The following is a 21,492-nucleotide window of genomic DNA, read 5'->3' as shown; positions in this document are numbered from 1 at the left end:
ATGAAGTGTTGCGAGAGACTGGTCTTAGCCCACATCAAAGCCAGTGTTCCCGCCTCTCTTGACCAACACCAGTTTGCCTATCGTGCAAACAGATCAACGGAGGATGCAATCACAACTGCTCTACACTCTGCACTGAATCACTTAGATGGTAAAGAGACCGACATCAGAATGCTGTTCATAGACTACAGCTCAGCATTCAACACTATCGTCCCCAACAAGCTGGCCACCAAACTCCACACTCTTGGCCTGAACACTTCCCTCTGCAACTGGACCCTGGACTTCCTAACAAACAGACCCCAGTCTGTCAAATTAGGTAACCACACCTCCCCCCCCCCCCATGACCCTGAACACGGGGGCCCCACAAGGATGTGTGCTGAGCCCCCTCCTCTACTCCCTCTTCACCCACGACTGTGTGGCTATTCATGGTTCCAACACCATCATCAAGTTTGCGGATGATACCACGGTAGTAGGCCAGATCACCAACAACGATGAGTCAGCCTACAGGGAGGAGGTCCAGCATCTCGTGAAGTGGTGCGCCGATAACAACCTGGCCCTTAACATCAAGAAAACCAAAGAAATCATTGTGGACTTCAGGAAGTCCAAAGGCGGAAGTCACATCCCCATCCACATCAATGGGGCTGTGGTGGAAAGGGTGGACAGCTTTAAGTTCCTCGGAGTCCAGATCACGGAAGACCTCTCCTGGTCCCTCAATACCTCCTCTCTGGTGAAGAAGGCCCAGCAGCGACTATATTTCCTAAGGAGGCTGAAGGGATGTAACCTGTTACCCCTGATCCTCTCTAACTTTTACCGCTGCACAATAGAGAGCATCCTGACGAACTGTATCACAGTATGGTATGGCAGCTGTAGCTACTATGACCGGAAAGCCCTGCAGCGGGTAGTCAAAACTGCCCAACGCATTACCGGCACCCGGCTACCGACCATAGAGCACATATACCAGAAACGCTGTTTACAGAGGTCACGGACCATCATCAAAGACCCTACCCACCCCAGCCACAGTCTGTTCGCCCTCCTGCCATCTGGGAGACGCTACAGATGCATTCGCACCCGTACGACCAGATTTAGGAACAGCTTCTTTCCCAGGGCTGTCATCCTACTGAACTCCACAAATAAACTCTAAAGCCTGCACATCTGCCAATGCACTTTATTATGGTTATGTTTATGTTAATGTATTACAAGCCAAATGAATGTTGAATGTTAAATGTCTTAATCTAAATGTACACTCTCGGGAGCCGCAAGCCTACATTTCGTTGTACTGCACTTGTGCACTAACAATGACAATAAAGTTGATTATGATTACGATTGAATGGCGGAGCAGGCTCGAGGGGCCAAGTGGCCTATTCCTGCTCCTATTTCTTATGTTCTTAGATGTTAAACTGAGGCCCCCGTCTGCTCCCTCAGGTGGACGTAAAAGATCCCACGGCATTATTTCAAAGAAGAGCAGCGGATTATCACAGGTGTTCTGGCCAACATTTATCCCTGTACCAACATCACTAAAACCAATTCTCAGTCTCACTGCTTTTTGTGGGACCTTGCTACGTTTCAACTACATTACGACAGTGACTACACTTCAAGGAGGGAAATTAGAGAAGCGTGCAAAAAGGGCACAGCAGTCATCATGGGTGACTTTAATCTACATATAGATTGGGCTAACCAAATTAGTAACAATACTGTGGAGGAGAAATTCCTGGAGTGTTTGCGGGATGGTTTCCTGGACCAATATGTCGAGGAACCAACCAACCAGAGATCAGGCCATCTTAGACTGGGTATTATGTAACGAGAAAGGATTAATTAGCAATCTTGTTGTACGAGGCCCCTTGGGTCGGAGCGATCATAATATGATCGAATTCTTCATTAAGATGAAGAATGAAGTAGTTGACTCAGAGACGAGGGTCCTGAATTTAAATAAAGGAAACTTGGTTGGTCTGAGGCGCGAATTGGGCAGGATTGACTGGGGAATGTCACTCAAAGGGTTAACGGTGGATAGGCAATGGCAAACATTCAAAGACCGCATGGATGAACTACAGAATTTGTTCATCCCAGTTTGGCATAAAAATAAAACAAAAAAGGTGACTCAACCGTGGCTAACGAGGGAAATTAGGAATAGCATAAGATCCAAGGAGAGGACATATAAATTGGCCAGAAAAAGCAGTAATCCAGAGGATTGGGAGCAGTTTAGGATTCAACAAAGGAGGACAAAGGGATTAATTAAGAAAGGGAAAATAGAATATGAGAGTAAGCTTGCAGGGAACATAAAAACTGACTGTAAAAGCTTTTATAGATATGTGAAGAGAAAAAGATTGGTGAAGTCAAGCGTAGGTCCCTTGCAGTCAGAATCAGGGGAATTTATAATGGGGAACAAAGAAATGGCAGACCAATTAAATACATATTTTGGTTCTGTCTTCACAAAGGAGGACACAAATAACCTCCCAAAAATGTCAGGGAACATAGGGTCTGATGAAAGGGAGGAACTGAAAGAAATCAGTATTTGTAGGGAAATGGTGTTAGAGAAATTGATGGGATTGAAGGCCGATAAATCCCCAGGGCCTGATAATCTACATCCTAGGGTACTTAAGGAAGTGGCCCTAGAAATAGTAGATGCATTGCTGATCATCTTCCAACATTCGATGGAATCTGGAACAGTACCCATGGATTGGAGGGTAGCTAATGTTACCCCACTATTCAAAAAAGGTGGTAGAGAGAAAACAGGGAATTACAGACCGGTAAGCCTGACATTGGTAGTGGGGGAAATGCTAGAGTCCATTATAAAAGATGTAATAGCAGAGCACTTGGAAAACAGTGACAGGATCGGACAAAGTCAACATGGATTTACAAAAGGTAAATTGTGCTTGACTAATCTACTGGAATTTTTTGAGAATGTAACTAGTAAAATAGATAAGGGAGAACCAGTGGATGTGGTGTATTTGGACTTTCAGAAGGCTTTCGATAAGGTCCCACATAAGAGATTAGCATGTAAAGTTAAGGCACATGGGATTGGGGGCAAGGTATTGACTTGGATAGTGAACTGGTTGGCAGATAGAAAGCAAAGAGTTGGAATAAACGGGTCTTTTTCAGAGTGGCAGGCAGTGACTGGTGGGGTACCGCAGGGATCAGTCCTTGGACCCCAGCTACTCACAATATATATTAATGATCTAGACAAGGGAACTAGATGTAATATCTCCAAATTTGCAGACGACACAAAGCTGGGTGGGCATGTGTGCTGTGAGGAGGATGCCGAGAAACTACAGGATGATTTGGACAGGTTGGGTGGGCAGAAGCATGGCAGATGCAGTATAACGTGGATAAATGTGAGATTATCCACTTTGGTGTCAAAAACAGGAAGGCAGATTATCTGAATGGCAATAGATTGGGAGAAGGGGAAGTGCAACGAGACCTGGGTGTCCTTGTGCACCAGTCGCTGAAGGTAAGCATGCAGGTGCAGCAGGCGGTTAAGAAGGCAAATGGTATGTTGGCATTCATAGCGAGAGGGTTTGAGTACAGGAACAAGGGTGTCTTGCTGCAGTTGTACAGGGCCTTGGTGAGACCACATCTTGAGTATTGTGTGCAGTTTTGGTCATCTTATCTGAGGAAGTATATTCTTGCCATGGAAGGAGTTCAGAGAAGATTCACCAAGCCGATACCTGGGATGGTAGGAATGACGTATGAGGAGAGATTGGGTCGATTGGGCTTGTACTCGCTGGAGTTTAGAAGAATGAGAGGGGATCTCATTGAAACTTATAAAATTCTGGCAGGACTGGACAGACTAGATGCAGGGAGGATGTTCCCGATGGTCAGGAAATCCAGAACCAGGGGTCACAGTCTAAGGGGTAGGCCTTTTAGGACAGAAATGAGGAGGAATGTCTTCACCCAGAGAGTGGTGAACCTGTGGAATTCTCTACCACAGAAGGCAGTAGAGGCCAATTCATTAAATATATTCAAGAAGGAGTTGGATATATTTCTTAAGACGAAAGGGATCAAGGGATATGGGGAGAAAGCAGGGACAGGGTACTGAACTTGGATGATCAGCCATGATCGCATTAAATGGCGGAGCAGGCTCGAGGGGCCGAATGGCCTACTCCTGCTCCTATCTTCTATGTTGCTATGTAAGAAGACTTAAAGTGCTTTGGGATGTCCCGAGGTTGTGAAAGGTGCGAAAGAAATACAAGTTCTTTCTTTTCTCTATTGAAAAATTTGTGGGTGGCACGTTACAGAACTAACAGTTATGTTCTTATACAGTTGTAAAAGGATAAGACGTAGGAGCAGGAGTAGGTCATTTGGCCCCTCGAGCCTGCTCCACCATTCAATAAGATCATGGCTGATCTGATCTTGGCCTCAACTCCACTTCCCTGCCCGCTCCCCATAACCCTCGACTCCCTTACCTTTCAAAAAACTGTCTATCTATATATGTCAATCTATATATTGCACAGGAGAAATTGTTAGCCCCCACTCCCACTCCAGTTCTCGGACCCTGCTTTGGAGCTTTTGGTGAAGGAAGTCAGCAGGAGGAGGGACATCTTCTCGCTACCAGGCGGCAGGAGGATTTCCAGGCAAGCTGCCCGGCAGAACAGTGCAGAGGTGGCAGAGCGGGTCAGTGCCAGGTCTATCGCCTTTACCGCATGGCTGCAATGCATGAAGAGGATCAACGACCTTACGAGGATAACCAAGGTAAGCCTCTTACCTCGTAGCTATCATTATTAGTAGCCTGTTGCCCCTTCTCTCCCTCGGTGACCAGCGCTCTGCTATAATCACCGGACCATGCTTCACTCCGCCTCCTTCTGTTCCCATTCCAACTGATATTCTCCTCACTCTTACTGCTTTCACCTCCTCATACCTCAGCCATCTTGCACACACCAGCAACACTATTTCTACCTTCACTTGCACGTCCTCAAAACATCTCACTACTGACACGCTTCCTTCTTCCTTGAAGGTTGAGGCCGCTCAGGGAGCAAGAAGCCACCGGAGGAAGCCCACTCTTCACCCATGTACTATCCCCACTTGAAGAGCAGGTCATGGATGTCCTGGGCGGGGGGGGTGGGCCTGACAGGAACGTGGCGTCGGGCCTGTCAGGAACGTGGCGTCTTGCAAGGCTGGAAGACAAGTCGTGGAGGGTTTTTTGACCATCTTCCCCCCTCCGTTCCTTCTCACTTAAATCTCACCCTTACACATGACGCAGGACAGATTGCAGCTGCTTTCAGAGATCAGTACAAACCAGGGAGAGAAGACTTGCATTTATATAGTGCAATTCGCAACCTCAGGATGTCACAAAGTGTTTTACAGCCAATTAAGCACTTATTTTGAAGTATAGTCACTGTTGTAATATAAGGAATTGCAGCAGCCAATCTGCTTACAGCAAGCTCCCACAAACAGCAATGAGATAATGGCCAGATAATCTGTTTTAGTGATGTTGGTTGAGGGATAAATATTGGCCAGGACACCGGGGATAACTCCCATTGCTCTTCTTTGATATAGTGCCACGGGATCTTTTACATCCACCTGAGAGAGCAGATGTGGCCTCTGTTTAACATCTCATCTGAAAGACAGCACCTCCGACAGTGCAGCACTCTCTCAGTGCCGCACTGGGAGCGTCAGCTTAGATTTTGTGCTCAAGTCTCTGGAGTGGGTCTTGAACCCACAACCTTCTGACTCCGAGGCGAGAGTGCTGACACTGAGCAAAGAGATAGGAGAGCTGACTCGAAAGAAGAAAAATTCCTGGGCAACATTCCTGGATCCTTTAACAGGGTACGGTTAAATCTGCCACAATATTTTCCTTACTGGCTGCCCATAGGCACTTTCACAGTAAATGCTGCATTAAATCAAATAGTCACAGCGTCATGCAAGCACACTAGATGTGTGGCAGTGGGAGATAAATACACTGTTTCACCCAAGGGGGTCAGACAAACAAACACCAGGTCCTCCGGCTCGTCACTTTCTCCAACACCTTATCCTGGGGTGTGGCGGAGGAACAGAAAACAGCCCCGAAAAGTGTCAATTTTTTTTAAACTTAAAGATTGATATTAAGCTATGACTGCATCTGAAGAAAGTGAGTTATTACATTTTGGTAACAGTTCCACCCCTTGTGGATGCAACTTTCACCGTGAGTTGCAAGTGCTTTGAACGCAGCTCAGAAGAGTTCAGTCAGACGCAACGCAGAGATGAAGAGAAAAGAAACCGGGATCAGTACATGTTTCCCGACTGTACCAACCACATTGATTTACAACCAGACGAAATTGTTCAAACGCTTTGGGAATATCAACGAGGCTTCGCACGCCTTTAAATCAACTCGGAGTCATTTTTGGTTAAAAGAAAATACCAAAAGATTACTTAGAAATAAGAATGTCGACCGGTTCCAAGACCCGTGGCGACCTGCAGTTATACTCACGTCGATGAACACTGGCACACCCGCGACGGCTTGGCTGCTGGCAGAGTTATTTTCTGCGTATTTCCCTGCCTGGAGACACCGCGTGATCATTTCAGTACAAGCCATCATCTCGGGACCGAATCGAAGGAAAGCAAAGGCAAAGAAAAGAGCCTTCGGAAAAAAAAACCCACAAGAAATCCCTCCCAATTTAAAAAATAAAATCAGATCAATTTTCCCCTGGATTATTTTTTTTCCCCCTCTTCTATTTTCAGCAACTCTTCAGGTTCAGAAGCCTTTCCTGGCTATTGTGTGTGTGTGTGTGTGTGTGTGTGTGTGTGTGTGTGTGTGTTTGTGTAGAGAATGAAGTGTGAGCTGCTGATCACTGCACACACACTCTCTCTCTCGCTCTCTTCTCCCTCACATCCACCTTCAAAACACTCAGCATCAGTAGAACTTTCAGGCTCAATGCCCATCCTCCCTGGCCGTGCTGATTGGCTCTCCCTTTGTACTCTAGATGCAGTTCTGGATGGCCAATGCTTTGCTTTGACTGTCAATCATCCTAGCTCTCGGCACACTGGCTGGTGCATCTGATTATAGGATTTAACTGCCTCCTGCGAAGACATTTAAAGGGAGAGGATTCCTACCGACACAGAAACATCAGATATTAAACAACGCACTCAGCGAGAGCCTGATGCCAGACAAGAAACATAAAATGCAGAGACTGACCATTTTATTTATTCCCCAAACCCACTTTTTTTTTTTAAAAATTGTGTAATGTTACAAACTTCAGCCCACAGAAAACAGTGCTGGGAGCATTACAATTAACCTTTCTCCAAGCTTCGGGGGGTGGGGTTGAGGTTGGGGGGAGATATCAGAGTTCCCCATCCTGATCATTGTCCAGTGCTAGAAAGTAGACTTGTGTGGATGTTAGGTGAGGACATAGTAAAATAGCTCACTGGACCTCACTGTCTGGGGTCACCCATGAGGAATAGCCACTGGGGTGAAGTAAAAGAATTATCTGCATCTTTGGGACTGTCTCCCCGGCCTTAGTCAGTGTTGGGTTTAGGATACTCTTTACTCTTCACTTCAAAACAGGCACATGGACTCAAGAGCTGGAGATACGTCTGATTAATAACCTTTATTAATAAACACCCGAATACAACTCATTACATGCCGTGGTCAGGAGGTCGACATCGCTCATACTCACGAACTCTTGAGGGTTTGCAATCTGCATCCACTGACCACCCTATGCAAGCCGAGGTACAGTTCCTAAAGTGCACCGGTGTGCACTACCTTTTATATGGTTAATTACGCAAGATGAACGTGAGGGTAGTACGTAACAACTTACATTTATATAGCATCATTACCTAGTAAAAACGACCCAAGGCACTTTATCAAGAGCGTTATCAGACACAATTTGACACGAGCCACATAAGGAGATATTAGGATAGTGAAGAGGCAGGTTTTAAAGGAGCATTTTAAAAGTGGAGAGATAGAGAGGCGAAGAGGTTTAAGGAGGGAATTTCAAAACTTAGGGCCGAGGCAGCTGAAGGCACAGCCACCAATGGTGGAGCGATGAAAATGGGAGATGCTCAAGAGGCCAGAATTAGAGGAGCACAGATATCTCGCAGGGGAGGGGGGCCGGAGGAGGCTACAGAGATAGGGAGGGGTGAGGCAATGGAGGGATTTGAAAACAGGTATAAGAATTTTAGTATCGAGACGTTGCTTAACCGGGAGCCAATGTAGTTCAGCGAGCACAGGGGTGATGGGTGAATGTGACTTGGTGCGAGTTAGGACACGGGTCAGTGAGCACAGGGGGTGATGGGTGAATGTGACTTGGTGCGAGTTAGGACACGGGTCAGTGAGCACAGGGGGTGATGGGTGAATGGGACTGGGTGTGAGTTAGGACACGGGGCAGTGAGCACAGGGGCTGATGGGTGAATGTGACTTGGTGCGAGTTAGGACACGGGGCAGTGAGCACAGGGGTGAGGGGTGAAGGGGACTGGGTGCAAGTTAGGACACGGGCAGCAGAGTTTTGGATGAGCTCAAGTTTACGGGGGGGGGGGGGGGGGGGGGGGGAGGGAAGATGGGAGGTCGTCCAGGAGAGCGTTGGAATAGTCGAGTGTGGAGGTAACAAAGGCCTGGATGAGGGTTTCAGCAGCAGATGGGCTGTGGCGGGGGCGAAGATGAGCGATGTTACGGAGGTGGAGGTTTTTTTTTATTGGTTTATGAGATATGGGCGTCGCTGGCAAGGCCAGCATTTATTGCCCATCCCAAGTAGGCGGTCCTGAAAGCACAACCTCCAATGGCGAGGCAAAAGAAGTGGGGGATGGATAAGAGTTCTAGGAGGATTGTAGGGTTGGACGTGGTTACAGAGGCAAGACCATGGAGGGATTTGAACACGGTGATCATTTTGAAGTGGAGAGGTTGCTGGACCGGGAGCCAGTGTAGGTCAGCAAGCAAAGGGGGTGATGGGCAAACGGAACTTGTTGCGAGTTGGGACACGGGCAGTCGAGTTTTGGAGAAGCTGAAGTTTATGCAAAGTGGAAGACGGGAGGCTGTCCGGGACAGGATTGGAATAGTCGAGTCTGGAGGTAACAAAAAGTATGGATGAGGGTTGCAGTGGAAGTAGGCAGTCTTGGTGTTGGTGAGGGTATGGGGTCGGAAGCTCATTTCAGGGTCAAATACGACACCAAGGTTGCGAGCAGTCTGGCTCAGCCTCAGACAGATGTTAGGGAGAGGGATGGAGTCGGCGCTCGGGGAACGGAGGTTGTGGCGAGGACCCGAAAACAATGGCCCAGAAATTCGGGTCGGGGGCTTCCCGCGGGCGCAAGCCTCCGACCTGCACTTACCTAGCGCGCCCGCCGTTGAGCTGTGGGCCCCCGTGGGATTCCGAACCTGGGCCTGCTCCAACTGCCGGCGCGCAGTGCTTGCGTATCCCAGGGGCGCAGTTAGTTCGAAGCGTCCCCTGGGATCAAGTGGGCTATGGAGAGCCAATGGTAGCAGGGAATCTGTATTCATAGATTTGACAGGAAGACCTGTCAAATCTATGAATACAATTCAGCCCCAAAACAAACTGCAAATCAATTTTTTTTAAATCACATTTTTAAAATAACTATAAATTACATAACTATGTTAAACAATAATTTAAATTTTTGAAAAAATTAATTAGTTTCTAACGGGGCTAAAAATAAACTTACCTTTCTTTAAAGTATTTAAAAATAATAAACCTGTGAGGAAAATGTTTTAATTTTACTTAATTCACCACTTACCTGGTTAAAAGCAGGCCTTGCGACTGCTTTTTACAAGCGTAGCTCCTGGAGACTTACCCTCCCGGAGAAACCTGCAAAAAAAACGTAAGTTCCAGGCGTACGCGCTGCCTCTCCGGCGCACGCGTTCGACCTGTGAACCCCTTCCTTTAAGGGAACGGAAGTTCCGGTTTCCCGTGCATGCGCAGTGCATGCACGGAACTGCCACTTTCGTTGGGCCTATGCGCGAGTGCCCAGCGCGTACTCACCCGTGGGGACCCGAAGTTCTGGCCCATTGGTTTCGGTCTTCCCAATATTTCTGGAGGACATTTTTGCTCATCCAGAACTGGATGTTGGACAAGCAGCCTGACGATACAGCGGGGTCAAGAGAAGTGGTGGTGAGGTAGAGCTGGGTGACGTCAGCGTAGATGTGGAACCTGATGTCATATTTTCGGATATGTCGCCGACGGGGGCAGCATACAGTTGAGAAATAGAGGGGGGGGGGGTGCCAAGGATAGATCCTTGGGGGACTCCAGAGGTTACGGCACCTGTACAGACTGACAAATACCTTACAATAGTGGAGGTCGTGCTAGTCTACTAATTGTGCCGAGCCCTTGATCTCCAGTGAACAGGCCCAGCAAGTGCTGGCCTGGTTTCACGAGCCACGGTCCTCGCGTCAAGACTTGGCTCGGTGGGTAGCACTCTCGCCTCAGAGTCAGAAGGTCGTAGGTTCAAGTCCCACTTCAGAGACTTGGGCACATAATCTCGGCTGACCCCTCAAGGGGAGCGCTGCACTGTCGGAAATGCCGCCTTTCGGATGAGGTGTTAAACAGGTGGACGTAAAAAAAATTAAAATAAAAATCGCACTGCACTATTTCGAAGAAGAGCAGGGGAGTTACCCCTGGTGTCTTGGCCAATACTTATCCCTCAATCAACATCACTAAAAAAAGATTATCTGATCATCATCACACTGCTGTTTTTGGGAGCTTGCTGTCTGCAAATTAGTGTTAAAAATACAAGACAGATTTCATTTTCACTTTGTTTTTGTTTAATTTTCATATTAAAACTTTATACAAACAAAAATATATTATATATGTACATGTACACTCATAAACACACACACACAAACATACACAAGCAACAGATTTTTTCTTATCTCAACAAAGGCAGAAGAATCAACTCGGATGAGAACAGTCAAGTTGTCAGCTTCAATCAGTGACTCGTGGAAAATAAAACTTTGGGGAGAGAGAGAGTCAGTTAATCGAGATACGCATGGATCGTTCTAAAGAACACAGATAGTCAGTGAGCATTCGCTGCCACTCAGTTCAGACCAAAGTTCCCTCTACGCTGCGCTTTGTTGTGCGCGACCTGTTTATTTCAATGCGCAGTCCCTTTAAGCTTCTGCGTACGCGCGGTGTTTCTCGACGGAAAAGCTTGCGAGCGGGGCCTTGAAGGTTACTGCGCGGCCACGCACGCGTGCAGCTTAGAGGGAACGGAGTTTGTGGCGAGGGCCCAAAGACAACGGTTTCGGTCTTCCCAATATTTCTGGAGGACATTTTTGCTCATCCAGAACTGGATGTCGGACAAGCAGCCCGACGACACAGACGCCCAAGTCCAAAAACAGACCCCGTTGCTTTACAGACCCTCGGTGAAAGCTGCAATACACGGAGGGCAGGGGGGGAGAAAGCTGCACTTTTTAGGTCTGGGATAATGACGTCAAGCCCATTAGGTCGATGAGCAGAGGAGGGAAAAGAGCAGGGGAGACAACAAAAATATACTTAGCAAACAACTGGGCTTCCCGAAAAGCATGCGGGCAGATGTTGGGCAAGGACAAGGACTGTGGTGGCACTCCACAGTCGAATAGCCCCACCGCCTGCGCTTGGCACGTGAAGAATGCCTACCTGGGCGAGGCACAAGAGGGCAGCCAGCCGCCCCATGAAACTGTACCCAGGCACAAAAAGTCAGCACCTACTGGTTGCGGTGGGGGGGGGGGGGCGGGCGGAAGGAGAGAAAGGAGGGAGAGAGAGAGAGAAAATTGAAACACATACACACTTCCTAATGTCACTTCCCTCCCTCACTGCCCAGTGCAGGATTACAAACCCATCCCCTTCATTCTGAAGCCCCAAATTTTCACGTCCACCTGAGGGGGCAGACGGGGCCTCGGTTTAACGTCTCATTTGAAAGACGGCACTTACGACGTTGCAGCAACTCCCTTCGAGTCAGTTCAAGGCATCGATGAGGTATAACGCGTATAAATTTACAACAGAATAAGTTAAGGTTAACGAGGAGCTCAACAATGGGTTGTGCACTTTCCAACAGAGCCAAACCCACAGTGGCTCACCGACGGGTGCACGGTCTAGCAGTCTTGATCCACAGATCATAGGTTCAATGTGCTGAGTTATCTGATCTCAGTCACGGCCCCGCAATTGGTCTCAGTAAGCCTGGGCTAAAGGAGGGGCGGGGGGGGGGGGGGGAAATCAGCAGCCGACTGCTGCTGGATGCATTTAACACTGGTTTTATATATATATATATATATTTTTTTTAATCTCTTTTTCCTATTATTAAGGCCCAATAAAGTCACAAAGAATCTCGACTTGGTTCTTTAAACACGACAGCAGTCATGGCAACATAGTAAATAGCTAGTAAGAAATTCCAATGGGTTGGGTGGAGAGAAAGTGAAAAGGAGAAAGAGCGAGAGCGAGAGCAAATTTCTGCATAAAATAAAATGTACGAGGCACCTGGTCCCAGGCTGCACGTTTGCCCCACCTAGTGGCCAGATCAAGAACATCGGCAGCAGGGCAGGGATTTTAAACCTCAGGACAGCAGCAGTAGTGGGGTCAAAATCAGTTTTGGAGATTGTTCAGTCTGATGACTTGGTCGTTATTTTTGGTAGCCTGCCTCAAATAATCTTTGGCCCTTGGAGTGGTCGATGGGACAGTGTAGAGGGAGCTTCACTCTGTATAACAAAGACCACCTACTTCCACCTCCGGAACATCACCCGTCTCCGCCCTTGCCTCAGCTCATCCGCTGCGGAAACCCCCATCCATGCTTTTGTTACCTCTAGACTTGACTATTCCAACACACTCCTGGCTGGCCTCCCACATTCCACCCTACATAAACTTGAGGTCATCCAAAACTCGGCTGCCCGTGTCCTAACCCGCACCAAGTCCCATTCACCCATCATCCCTGCGCTCGCTGACCTACATTGGCTCCCGGTTAAGCAACACCTCGATTTCAAAATTCCCATCCTTGTTTTCCATTCCCTCCATCACCTCGCCCCTCCCTATCTCTAATCTCTTCCAGCCCCACAACCCCTCCCGAGATCGCTACGCTCCTCCAATTCTACCCTCTTGCACATCCCTGATTTCAATCACACTACCGTTGGCGGCCGTGCCTTCAGCTGCCTGGGCCCCAAGTTCTGGAATTCCCTTCCTAAACCTCTCCGCCTCACTTTCCTCTGAGACGCTCCTTAAAACCTACCTCTTTGACCAAGATCTGCCCCAATATCTCCTTATGTGGCTCGCTGTCAAGTTGTGTTTTATAATGCTCCTGTGCAGCGCTTTGGGATGTTTTACTGCCCTGGGTGTGTTTGATGGGGCAGTGTAGAGGGAGCTTTACTCAGTATCTAAACCTGTGCTGTACCTGCAGGGCAGGGTGGGGTGCGTGTGCGTTTGGTGGGGGTGGGGTGCGTGCGTGTGGCGCGGGCGCGCAGGGTGCGTGCGTGGGTGGGGTGCGTGCATCAAGCGAGAACAGGACTAGCCATGACACCCTCCATCACTCGCGGTCCAGACTGACAAACGGAGAACAGGCAGCCCAACCAAGTAGCAGAGGGTTTACTGGGAGCCATGGCACTGTACACAAGTCAGTGCTTCCAGGGCAAAAGGAAAAAGCAGCCAAACTCAGCATTGCAGTGCCGGGTTTCAGCCAACAGAGGTCAGTAACACAAAACAGATCATCATTATTTTAGGGGGCCACAGATAACTAATAAATCCAACAAGGAATTCAGGAGAAACTTCTTTACCCAGAGAGTGGCGAGAATGTGGAACTTGCTGCCACAGGGAGTGGTTGAGGCAAAGAGTGTAGACACATTTAAGGGAAAGCTGGATAAACACACGAGGGAGAAGGGAATAGAAGGTTATGCTGTTAGGGTTGAGATGAAGTCGGGTGAGAGGAGGCTCGTGTGGAGCATAAACACCGGCACGGACCAGTTGGGCCAAAATTGGTGCTGTAAAATTCTATGTAATGTAGTCATTTGGATCCTACAAGGGCAACCACTTCAACGTCATTCACTGTCTTCCCCTACAGGCTTCATTGGGTATTAGCGAATAGCTGGTTAATACCACTTGTCTGTAGAGCTGAACACTTCTTAAAAAGGAGCGGACAGTCGATGGTCTTGTGTCTGTAAAGACAGACGACATCCTGTACCTCGTTGACACAGGAGACGAAAAGGAGGATCTGCTCCATAATAAAAGGAAAAACCTGAAGCCTCTGCGGCTCGACCCAATTCTACAGGGGCCGTACGGCCTACTCCCCGCTCATAAAGACTGGTTTGTGGATTTCCACCGACTACATTGAGTGTACAGCACAGAAACAGGCCATTCTTCCCAGTGTTTATGCTCCACACGAGCCTCCTCCCACCCCTCTTCATCTCACCCGATCAGCATATCCTTCTACAGGAAACTCTTTTTTATCCGGCACCGACGGGGTGCCGGTTTATCAAAAAGTCGGGATTACAGAGAGTTATAGTTACAAGGTACGGGAGCTCCGTACACAGCAACAAATCCAGGCTTCCCTGTTGCTTAGCAACAGTTGCAAGAAGCCCGGATTACACAGCCAAGAATCAAGAAACGGCCACGAATATGAAGAAAAACTTAACTGAACCTACTCCTGAATTTTGCCGGTTAACCGAGATTTCCGGTTGTTTGGGTGCCGGTAAATCGAGAGCTTCCTGTATTCCTTTCTCCCTCATGTGTTTATCTAGCTTCCCCTTAAATGCTTGAATGCTATTCGCCTCGACCACTCCCTGTGGTAGCGAGTTCCACATTCTCGCCGCTCTCTGGGCAAAGAAGTCTCTCCCGAATTCCCTGTTGGATTTATTAGTGACTATCTTATCCTGGTGGCCCCTAGCTCGGGTCTCGCCCGCGAGTGGAAACATCGCCTCTCTCTTTATTCGAGCCATACGGTTCGAATAAAGACGGCCCCCCCCCCCCAACTGGTTTGGTCCCCCAGTCTGCGCGAGGTTAACCGTTCAGTTTGGGATACCGCAATGGGCCTCGGAGCCGGGGCAGGAGGGAGTGGAGGGATCCCCAGTCCCCTTTGCTATCCAGCCATCTCTGCTGGAAAGTGTACGTGCGAGGACCCTTACATGAGCGGGGGGCTCAGCTGTAATGCTTTTCCCCACAGTGGAATGTCCTGCTATGAAAATGGACTTTAATAAAGGAGTCACTTCCTTCAGTAGAGTAGGAGGAAGGAGGAAAAAATGGACTGATGATTGATTGATTGAGCAGGAAGATTTTTTTTAAAAACCTGTCCAAGACAGGCTTGCCATCACAGTTTGTGCTCTGGACTTTCCCCTCAAGTCTAATCGAGGGTGGGGTCAGTGATATTCCACGACTTTTTCCTAACTGAAGTACAGGGAGCGCCTTGCTGTCACTCCACAGACCAGCTGCTGTGGGAAACGATGTAGGAAGCAGTTTAGGAAGCATTCTCTCAGGTTAAAGTGCAAGAAAATGAAATTCAGATGAAAGCTCACAAGAAATGCCCATTAAATAAATCATAGGGGACGGACAGGAGACGACGCAAGACACCGGGGTAGACAGGCGGCAATTACACCATAAAACCAACCTGATGTTATTCAAGACTACGCATCCCAAAATAATCATTTCTCTAAAGTGGCGAGTGCGTGACAAGCGGGCAGGGAGCGGAGAGACTTCAGGGGTTGAATTATTGGTCATTTGGAAGGGGCAGGCCAGCTTGAGTGGGAGAGACACATCGCCAAACCTGGAAGCCATCAGTTAAACATGGAATCATAGGGCCTTATAGCACAGGAGGAGGCCATTCGGCCCGTTGTGCCTGTGCTGGAAGTGCATCCATTGAATATGCTCTTCCCAAACAATACTGAAGCACCGTTCGAGAATCCCATGCCCCCCCCCCCCCCCCCCTCCACCAAATAGCTTCCGCTCCATCGAGAAATACTGTTGAGGAAACGGGCTTGGCGTCTATCACCCAGGAGCTGCCTTGGGGGGGGGGGGGGGGCCGAAAAGAGAGCATTACTGCTGTTGCCAGGGAACGGAGAGAGAGAGAGAGAGAGAGAGAGAGAGATGGGAGAAGTGCCCCTCACTATTTTAAAAGTTAGCGGGGAAAAAGAGAAAATAAATAAATACTTAAATCCAGTCAGTTTGCAACACGGTTAGAAACCAGAAACCTTGCAGGGAGGTGTCTGGTATTTTTGAGATCCTGCGGACTCCGGCTGGATAAAGCAGCATATCGGAAACCAGGCAGATTTTTAATCAGTCAAGGAGGCCAGGAAAGGTTCTGCTTGGATTTTGATCTCTCTCTCTCTCTCCGCACCTCGCTTAAAACAGGAAAAACAGAAAGAAAAAGAGAGACAACTGTAAAAATCACTCAAGGCAGAAAACAGAGGCGAGCTCAGCACCGGGCAGTCACGCTGAGCCACTCCAGAACGTTCCGCCACTCGGAAGCTCAGGGCCAATATTTTAAAAAATCGTTCAACCAAATGCCACTAACACAGATGATCTGGTCATTATCACGTTGTGGTGTGCGGGAGCTTGCTGTGCGCAAATTGGCTGCTGCCATTTCCTACAGTAAAACAGTGACTACACTTGGAAAAAAGTACTTCACTGGTTGTAAAGCACGTGGAGACATCCTGAGAGGCGCTCTTTTAAAGGCGAGTTCCGGTTCTCTCTTTTCAGATCATAACCTCAGCCCCTATATATATATATATATTTCTTTTTTTAATCCAGTTTTTTCTTCCCTCCCTTCAGTTGCCCTTCATTCTGCCAGCGCAATTCACACCCCATCCAGAGCAATCCTTTGCTCCTTAACCTGTCCCATTACCACCTCCTCTCGCCTTGAATATCTCTCAATCTCTCCTGCTTTCTATCCTATCACTGACCTTCCCTTTTGTTCTTTCATCCCCTCCCCCTTTTCCCAGCCCCTAAACCTGTTCCATTTCCTGCTTTTTCCCCCCAGTTGACGAAAGGTCATCGACCTGAAACATAACTCTGTTTCTCTCTCCACCGATGCTGCCTGGCCTGCCGAGTATCTCCAGCATTTTCCTGTTGTTATTTCCGTTTCTCTCTCTCTCTCTCTAGCTCGCCGGTTAAAACACATCCGGCACAAGCTCGGAGGCAGAACCGCAACGGTCTGTAGGCCATCGCCACCCCCCCGGGCGCAACGGGATACTGCCTATAAGCCTCGGGCGCTGCCACCACCGCCTCATCAGGCCTGGCAGATAGGTGGGGACAGGGGCGGGGCTGGGCCCACCCCCCCGCCCCCTCCCCCACCACACAAGGGCTGCAGTTTTGGTCGCCTTATCTGAGGATGTTCTTGCCATGGAGGGAGTGCAGCGAAGATTCACCAGGCTGATACCTGGGATGGCAGGAATGATGTACGAGGAGAGATTGGGTCGATTGGGCTTGTATTCGCTGGAGTTTAGAAGAATGAGAGGGGATCTCATTGAAACTTATAAAATTCTAATAACAGGACTAGACAGACTAGATGCAGGAAGGATGTTCCCGATGGCGGGGGAGTCCAGAACCAGGGGTCACAGTCTAAGGATAAGGGGTAAGCCATTTAGGACAGAAATGAGGAGGAATTTCTTCACCCAGAGAGTGGTGAACCTGTGGAATTCTTTACCACAGAAGGCAGTGGAGGCCAATTCATTAAATATATTCAAGAAGGAGTTGGATATATTTCTTAAGGCTAAAGGGATCAAAGGATATGGGGAGAAGGCAGGGACAGGGTACTGAATTTGGATGATCAGCCATGATCTCATTGAATGGCGGAGCAGGCTCGAGGGGCCGAATGGCCAACTCCTGCTCCTATCTTCTATGTCCGTCACAGCCTCCGGAGGCGATAACCAGGTGTTGCCGCTGGAAACAGGCGACTGCCCTCCCTCCACCGAGCAGGCTTCCAATCGGAACTTTTAAAGCGCCGTGGTTACCGCGGTGACTGGGGGCCCAACCACGCCGATGGGGCAGCTTCCCTCAGCAGCAGGCCGCTCGAGCTGTATTACCACGGCAACGCAGCATCAGCACTGCTAGGGTAAGCGGCGCAGCAGTCTTTCCCATCTCGCCCCAACTCAAAGTAGATTTTTTTGTATCTTTTGTCTCTTTACCTGTCCTATTACCATCTCGTCTCGTCTTGAATATCTCTTAATGTCTCTTCACCTCTCAGACCTCCCTTTTGTTCTTTCATCCCCTCCCCCATTTCCCAGCCCCCAAACTGGCCTTTTAATCTGTTTCATTTCCTGCTTTTTTCTCAGTTCTGAAGAAGGGTTTCGACCTGAAACGTTAACTCTGTTTCTCTCTCCACGGATGTTGCCTGGCCTGCTGAGTTTTTCCAGCGTTTGCTGTTGTTATAAAGATTGAAGTGCATTGGGCAACAGGAACAGCTTTCTCCTGATAAAGTGAATCGTTGTGTTTCTGGGACTCAGTCCCCAGTCAAGCCGTTTCGCGGGACAGTTCCTGAAAAATATACACCAGGAAAATTTGGAAACTCGCTTAGCACCTGGGGGGAGGGGGAGGGTGGGGGGGACATCAGTCACTGGATGGAGAATAAACAGCAGGAAAAATAAAATGGGATTTGTCGGGGAGTTTTAAAAAACCACTGTCGCAACAAAAAGACTCACAGAACAAAAAGTTCGTGTCAACGTGCGAAGTCCAGGAGACCTGCTTTCAGTGCCCTCAGTGAATGGCGAGCTGCCCATCGACCTGCGCCAATCCCGGTGCATCTGTCGGCGTGACCTGCGACGATCCGGACTGCAGGGCCCGTCGAGTCGTTTCGGGAGTCAAGCCAGTAAACGCTGGCTGTTGAACGATCGGGTTTGTCTGTTGCCGTCCTTCGCTGGGTTGCTCCCTTGGTGCGGGGGAAGGCTGCTTGACTCCACGGAAAGGCATCGGCGCTCCTGCTGCGCGCCAGGGTCCTGCGCGTCAATACGTCCACGCTCATGTGAAGTGCAGCCAGTGGCGATAATGGCAGCCCTTCCAGCATTGGCGCCTGGGCTAATACCCCTGGGTCTCTGGAGGGGGAACCACCAGGATAATCGACCCCACACAAGCACAAAGAGCAATCCATTGTGTGTGGAGGGGAGAATGGGGCGTGTGAAAACAGGGTGTGCGTGAGAAAATGGGGGCGCGCACGTGGAATGGGGGCCGTGGGGGGTTTGGAAAGGGCTCAAAACATCTGAAGTTTGACACAAGGCTCCCACACCCAGATCTCGCCACGTAACGGAAGCAGCATTAGTGAGAACAAGTTAAGTCAGTCTCCACCAGTTTCCAGCGAGGGCTCACACCAAATTCAGCACCGACATCACGTAAATGGTCACCGCTGCTCTCAGGTGTGAACGGGACATGTAGGGAGGCCGGAGCTTCGCCATGTGGGTGGGTGGGTGGGTAGGGGGGGGAAAGAGACACAGCAATCAGCGGAAGGGTTTGTTTTTTTTGGTTTTGCTTCCTCTTGCATATTTTCAATTTTTAAATTCCCCAAAACGTTTTATCATAATTCAAAAAACTTTAATTAAAAAAAAATCAGCAACTCCACAAGCTCCAGGCAGCCAGTTAAAAATTGGCGAGGAATCCGGAGCAGGGGGCGGGGGCGAGGAATCCGGAGCAGGGGCGGGGAATCCGGAGCAGGGGGCGGGGAATCCGGAGCAGGGGGCGGGGGCGAGGAATCCGGAGCAGGGGGCGAGGAATCCGGAGCAGGGGCGGGGAATCCGGAGCAGGGGCTTAAAAGGGAATAGGTTCGAGAGCAGGCAACGTTGAACCAGGCACCTTTAAAAGTAATTTTTAGTTTACACCACCACATGCACACGTACTGCAATACCCCCACCCCCCTCTACCCATCGTTTACATGCAGAGTTCCCTCAAGGTGCTGAGCAGAGGTCAAGCCTGTCCCCACAAGGGGGGGGGGGGGGGAGGAATTCACCACGAGCGAGGCTCCTGCTTCCACAGCCAGTCCCAGCCTCGGAGCGTGGCGGCGTTCAGTGAGGCTGAGCCTTTCCGTGCAGATGGTGTGAAGACAATCGGGGAGGGGAGAGACGAGGAAAGGGGAGGGAGGGGAAGAAATGCTCTTTGTGCTCCTGTGAGGTTGGGGGGGGGGGGGGGGGGAAAAAGAGAGACACATAATTGGGAGGGGCTCCTTTGTACGTAGAAGAAAGCATCTCGCCAACCAGAAATATTCATCCAACAGCTCCTCAGACGCCCTCGACAGGCACAGGCTGCAATAGATACAGAGCAAGGAATCTTTGTCCTGGAGTGGTCTACAGAGCAACTCGGGTGAATCCAGCCAATGCCGAGAGGTGGGGATGGGGGTAACGTGAGGGAATGGGGGGGGGGGGGGGGGGTGGGAAAGTGTTCTCGAACATTCCAGGCGCAGGGACGCCACACAGACGCGCGTTTAACTTACCTACAAACACTCGCCTTCAGAACTCCAAAGGGTGCAGCGTGTCAAAGTCACAGTCAAACAATTCGCTGATCCCCTCGCCCTCGTCCAAACCAAAATGGTAGTCCTGAAAGAGCGGGGGGGAGAGGTTGACAAACGTGTCGTCAAACGGGATCGAGGGAAGGACGTCTTCCGTCTGCTGTAGTAGGGTGGCAGCCGAGGTCAAAGGTGAAAGGTTAATGTCCACAACGCCCGCTAATGGCGAGGATGTATTACTTGCGAGGTGTGACCCTGCGAATACAAAAAAAAAGTTAGGCGTCGGTAGAAAGTAATGGAAATACGAACATACGAATTAGGAGCAGGAGTCGGCCACTCGGCCTCTCGAGCCTGCTCCGCCATTCAGTAAGATCACGGCTGATCCGATTACTCCACATTCCCGCCTACCCCCGATAACCTTTCACCCCCCTTGATTGGACCTTCCGCAGCCCCGCCCCAGCATCCCATAAACACCTAAAAAAAAGGAGAAATCATCAAGTTGAAAAAAAAGTGTTGACAGTTGCAACGAACCAAAATTAAAAAGTAAACTTTCAAAAAGGAAACAAAGACACCTTTACAAGTCAATGCTTGGGGCAAGGGCTGGTCTAAGACTTGCATTGCACTGATCCAAAGCATCCCATAATTTGCATAGGTTGGAAATATCACACAAGGGATTATCAGCCTTTCTGCTTCGGAGGCTCCCCTCCCGTGTTATAAAAAGTCCACGGACAGCCTGTAAAATGGCACAAGTATTTTTTTCCTGTATAAAGATTAGTTATACAATTGAACACATATATACTTATTATGTTTGGGTGTTACTGAGGCAGGACAGTGCTGCAGAAGAACAGGATGCATTGCCAAGCATTACTTTGGTTGGACTATCACAACAAGCGGCTTCGATTTTTGTTACCAAAATTATGCAAAAATATGTGCCTAACCTATATACACACACACACAACCTTCTATGAAAACTTTCAGGAGACTGATTCCTGGGATTGGTGGGGGGGGAGGGGGGGGATTGTCCTATGAGGAGAGATCGAGTAGACTAGGCCTATATTCCCTAGAGTTTAGATGAAGGAGCGGCGATCTCATTGAAACGTATAAATTCCTAAGGAGCTTGACAGGGTAGATGTCGAGAGGTGGTTTCCCCTGGCTGGGGAGTCTAGAACCAGGGGTCACAGTCTCAGAATAAGTGGTCGGCCATTTAGG

At 49.1% G+C, this 21,492-nt stretch overlaps 2 protein-coding genes across 2 annotated transcripts in view; both read right to left on the bottom strand.

The window, feature by feature from the left end:
- Positions 1-6,786, bottom strand: part of LOC147108862 (N-terminal EF-hand calcium-binding protein 1-like) — a 215,929-nt gene extending 209,143 nt beyond the window's left edge. The window contains exon 1 of the mRNA XM_086005780.1: positions 6,398-6,786. Coding sequence (XP_085861906.1) covers positions 6,398-6,505 — 108 coding nt within the window. The 5' untranslated portion in view covers positions 6,506-6,786. The remainder of the gene's footprint in view (positions 1-6,397) is intronic.
- An 11,177-nt stretch (positions 6,787-17,963) lies between these two features.
- Positions 17,964-21,492, bottom strand: part of LOC147108861 (transcription factor E2F1-like) — a 41,063-nt gene continuing 37,534 nt past the window's right edge. The window contains exon 7 of the mRNA XM_086005779.1: positions 17,964-20,538. Coding sequence (XP_085861905.1) covers positions 20,288-20,538 — 251 coding nt within the window. The 3' untranslated portion in view covers positions 17,964-20,287. The remainder of the gene's footprint in view (positions 20,539-21,492) is intronic.

This window comes from Somniosus microcephalus, chromosome 13 (assembly GCF_052327205.1).
Source record: "Somniosus microcephalus isolate GS21.2 chromosome 13, FLI_Smic_1.0, whole genome shotgun sequence".
Taxonomy (NCBI): Eukaryota; Metazoa; Chordata; class Chondrichthyes; order Squaliformes; family Somniosidae; genus Somniosus; species Somniosus microcephalus.
The sequence above is the reverse complement of the archived record's forward strand: the minus strand, read 5'-3'. Positions and strand labels throughout refer to the sequence as shown.